At 47.2% G+C, this 3,457-nt stretch overlaps 1 protein-coding gene across 1 annotated transcript in view; it reads right to left on the reverse strand.

Annotated features, from left to right (window-relative positions):
- The window catches only part of pcsk9 (proprotein convertase subtilisin/kexin type 9), a 7,147-nt gene extending 3,690 nt beyond the window's left edge, over positions 1 to 3,457 (reverse strand). Inside the window, exons 1-5 of the mRNA XM_087177662.1 lie at positions 2,903 to 3,457; positions 2,277 to 2,468; positions 848 to 980; positions 549 to 682; positions 313 to 455 (exon numbers count right to left, since the gene is read on the reverse strand). Coding sequence (XP_087033788.1) covers positions 313 to 455; positions 549 to 682; positions 848 to 980; positions 2,277 to 2,468; positions 2,903 to 3,076 — 776 coding nt within the window. The 5' untranslated portion in view covers positions 3,077 to 3,457. The remainder of the gene's footprint in view (positions 1 to 312; positions 456 to 548; positions 683 to 847; positions 981 to 2,276; positions 2,469 to 2,902) is intronic.

The following is a 3,457-nucleotide window of genomic DNA, read 5'->3' on the forward strand; positions in this document are numbered from 1 at the left end:
GGGGGGGGGGGTTTACATGCAACAGCTGCTCCATTTCCACACCAGCTTTTCATGTGAAGTGACTCCTCAGTACAGAAGAGGATCAGGGCTACACGTGAATTTGTTTTTCAGACTTTAAAATCCAAATTCTGACGTAAATCTCAGTATAGAGTCAGAATTCTGACTTTATACTGAGATTAATCTCAGAAATCTCTGATTTTAAAGTCAGAATTTTAGAATTTTTTTTTTCACATGTGACCTTAATCCTCTTCCGTACCTGAGCGATTGTTTAAATCCCTATATGCAAAGAGCTGCTGGGGGGGGGGGGTCCTACCTGCCAGAGCCCCGGATACGGTCCCTTTCCCTTGACAGTTGAGGACACGCACCAGGTTCACACCAGCACCGCGAGCGACACCAGAGTCCGACCCGCTCACCACCCCGGCGATGTGTGTGCCGTGACTGTCACACTGACTCGCCTGTGGAGGAGGGAGGATCAGCAGTGAAACATCTGTGTGTGTGTGTGTGTGTGTGTGTGTGTGCGTGTGCGTGTGCATGTGCGTGTGTGTGACCTGTCTATGAACTCTGACTCCGTCCTCCTCTGGGATGTTGTTGAAGTCTGTGATGAGCACTCGCCCTTCAACCTCTCTGTGAGAACTCTGCACGCTGCCATCCATCAGATACACCTCCGCCATCCCTCCATCATCTGCAGGCGACAGAGCGCGTGAGGATTTGGGTTTTAATTACTCCAGGTGTGTGTGTGTGTGTGTGTGTGTGTGTGTATGTGTGTGTGTGTGTGTGTGTGTGTGTGTGTGTGTGTGTGAGAGAGAGAGAGAGAGAGAGAGACGGACAGGTGTGGAGACGGACTCACTGGGGGGTCGGTATGTTCCATTTTCAGACGCGCCGCCGTGAGGCTGCAGTAACCTCTGCAGGTTCCAGGGGGCGCTCTGAGCAAAGATGGACGAGTCCTCCTCGATGTAGTGGACATGAGGGAGCTTCACCGCCTGACGGGGACACAGTCAAAGGTGGAGGTGAGTCTCAAGCAAAGACAGGAAAGACTGCACAGGAAGCTGTAAAATGATGAACCTGCCCCTCCACCTTTGTGACCCGCTCAGTTTCAATCACAGTGGATTGAATTAGGATGTTTACACTGGGATCAAAGAGAGTGATGTCACAGATTGGTTTGTATCATCTCTCTTATTGTGGGATTCCTCAGGGATCTATCCTGAGTCCGTTATTATTCACTATATCATCCCCAGATTCATCATGTCGGTCTGAGCCACATATAATATAGACTTTAGTTACTATGTGGATGATACACAACATGCAATATGACTTTTATATATTCCCACAGTTGAGTGATATCCTCATGATCACCTTCTTGGTTCCAGCACCTGTATCATTAACAAAGTCTGGTTCAGAGGGTACAGTGTCTAAAAGTGTTGAACCACAAGTTAATTATCTTTCTGTTTTTGACTTTGAGCTGTGATTTGATTCTCAGTTCACTAAAGCCATGCAGTTTTTTTTTTTTCATGTGTGAGTGTAAACATTTTCTGATCTGGAGAAAAGGTCGTCCATGTTTTTGTCTCCTCTAAACTTCATGCACTTTATCCACAAGTTTCCGCAGATGACAGACGAACAAGCTTTAATTAGTCCAGTCTTTGCTTCCCTGAGTCACCTGTCCCTCTTTTAAGCTGGTGTTTCTTCTGGACCAGTTTCCACTCAGACAGAATGACTGCCAGATGCTACTCCCACATCTGGACTAATTCTGGTGCACATACAGAAGATCTTGCAGCTGACAGTCAATACTGGAGGATAACAAGCAGAATCTGCCCAGATGTGGAAGTATATGGGCCAGACTCGGGCCGAGGACCCAGGCAGATGTTGGGCCAGAAGTTTAATTTCACTCGTGGTCATGAAATCTGCTAATTCCACACTGGCCTGTTCACAGCCAGACATCTTGTTGTTTTATAAATGATCAGTAATCATTTTCTAACTCAGCTCATTTTATCTTATAATTTGGATTTTATTTACTTTACTTTTTAAATAATTTCTAACCATCTCTGTGTTTTGTTTTGCTGTAAAACACTTCTCATATTTCTACTTTTTCATATTTTGCCTCCATCAGTTTGGAAGTCTCAGTAGATTCACTGCAGCAAAACGAAATAAATTCATTTATTTGATTGTTGATATTTGAAGCCCAGGTTTGCGTCCTCACATTGATCACCAAGTTAAAGCACATTGTTTTTATTCAACACCACGTGTTAGGTCTGTAGTTAGTGGACAGGTGGAGCTGTTACCAGGTGAAGGACGTCACTGCTCATCTTGACCAGGAAGCCGCGCACAGCTCCGGAGAAGGTCTGCAGGATCTCCAGCAGGAAGCCTCTCCTGGCCGCTCTGGCTCTCAGCCTCCTGATGCTCCTCTGGACGTGAGACTCGTGCGTCCCCTGACGCATTATGACCAGGTACTGACCGGGCACGCGCCATGCTGGCTGGAGCACAGCAGAGAGAACAGAGAGTACAGGTGCTCTGTCTGTCCCGGCGCGTGGACAGGAGAAATGAGGCGCTTGCAGGTTAGAGACGTAAAACTGTCACTTAATTTCTGCGCATGCACAGATAAATAGAATAAAAGTAAATGTGGGTTTATTTAAATAAAGGTTCATATGTTTCCTCTTCAACATCACTTTCTTTTTCTGCATCAACCAGCAAAGATTAATACATCAGAACAGGATTATTTCCCTCAACGGCCGCAAAAGCTTCAATATTCATATTTATAATTACAGACTTAATGGTTCATTATAGGAAGAAGATCCTTCATTAATAAAGAGTGAAATCTGCTCAATAAACAGATGAAGACTTTAAACTCTAACTCCTGGAGGAACAGGCTGTTCCTCCGGAGAAGATGCGCCTCACCGCCTCCTCTTACCTTGTTGCACCTGAGGAACTCGGCCGCGGGCTCGGCTCCGGGTTCAGGCTGAGTCCCGTCCTCACGGATCAGATCCAGGACCAGCTCGTCGTCCTCGGGGTAGTCCTGCGCGCTCACGGACAAAGATGCGCACAAACACAGCGCCCAGCCAACCCAGGCAGAGGTGCGACGCATTCTTCACACCTTTTCCAGGCAAATGATCAGGGACCTGAAGTGACGCTGATCCACTGAGGAGAGTTTGTCTTTCAGTCCGACTTGTCCAGATGTTCTGGTGTCTCCCGCAGCCGCGCGTCCTTGTGCGTCTGGCAGCCAGATGTTCCTCCGACCATCTATTCTGATTTTGGGGGGAACAAATCGAACAATTGATTTTTATAATTCGAGGCGGGGACTGGTGACGTCTCCCGGGCTCACGCCACCGCTTTTGTATCGGATGATTCTTCGTTAAAAACACCTCTTACTGCGGAGGAGTCATGTTTCACGCTCCCTCCCGAAAGCACCCTGTAAATACTGCCTGTCAAACAATTCCCGCGGCTCCACTTCATCTGTTGATGCTGT

This window comes from Seriola lalandi, unplaced genomic scaffold, assembly GCF_002814215.2.
Source record: "Seriola lalandi dorsalis isolate HSWRI2012SDOR001 ecotype SW California unplaced genomic scaffold, Sedor1 jcf7180002054618, whole genome shotgun sequence".
NCBI classification, from domain to species: domain Eukaryota; kingdom Metazoa; phylum Chordata; class Actinopteri; order Carangiformes; family Carangidae; genus Seriola; species Seriola lalandi.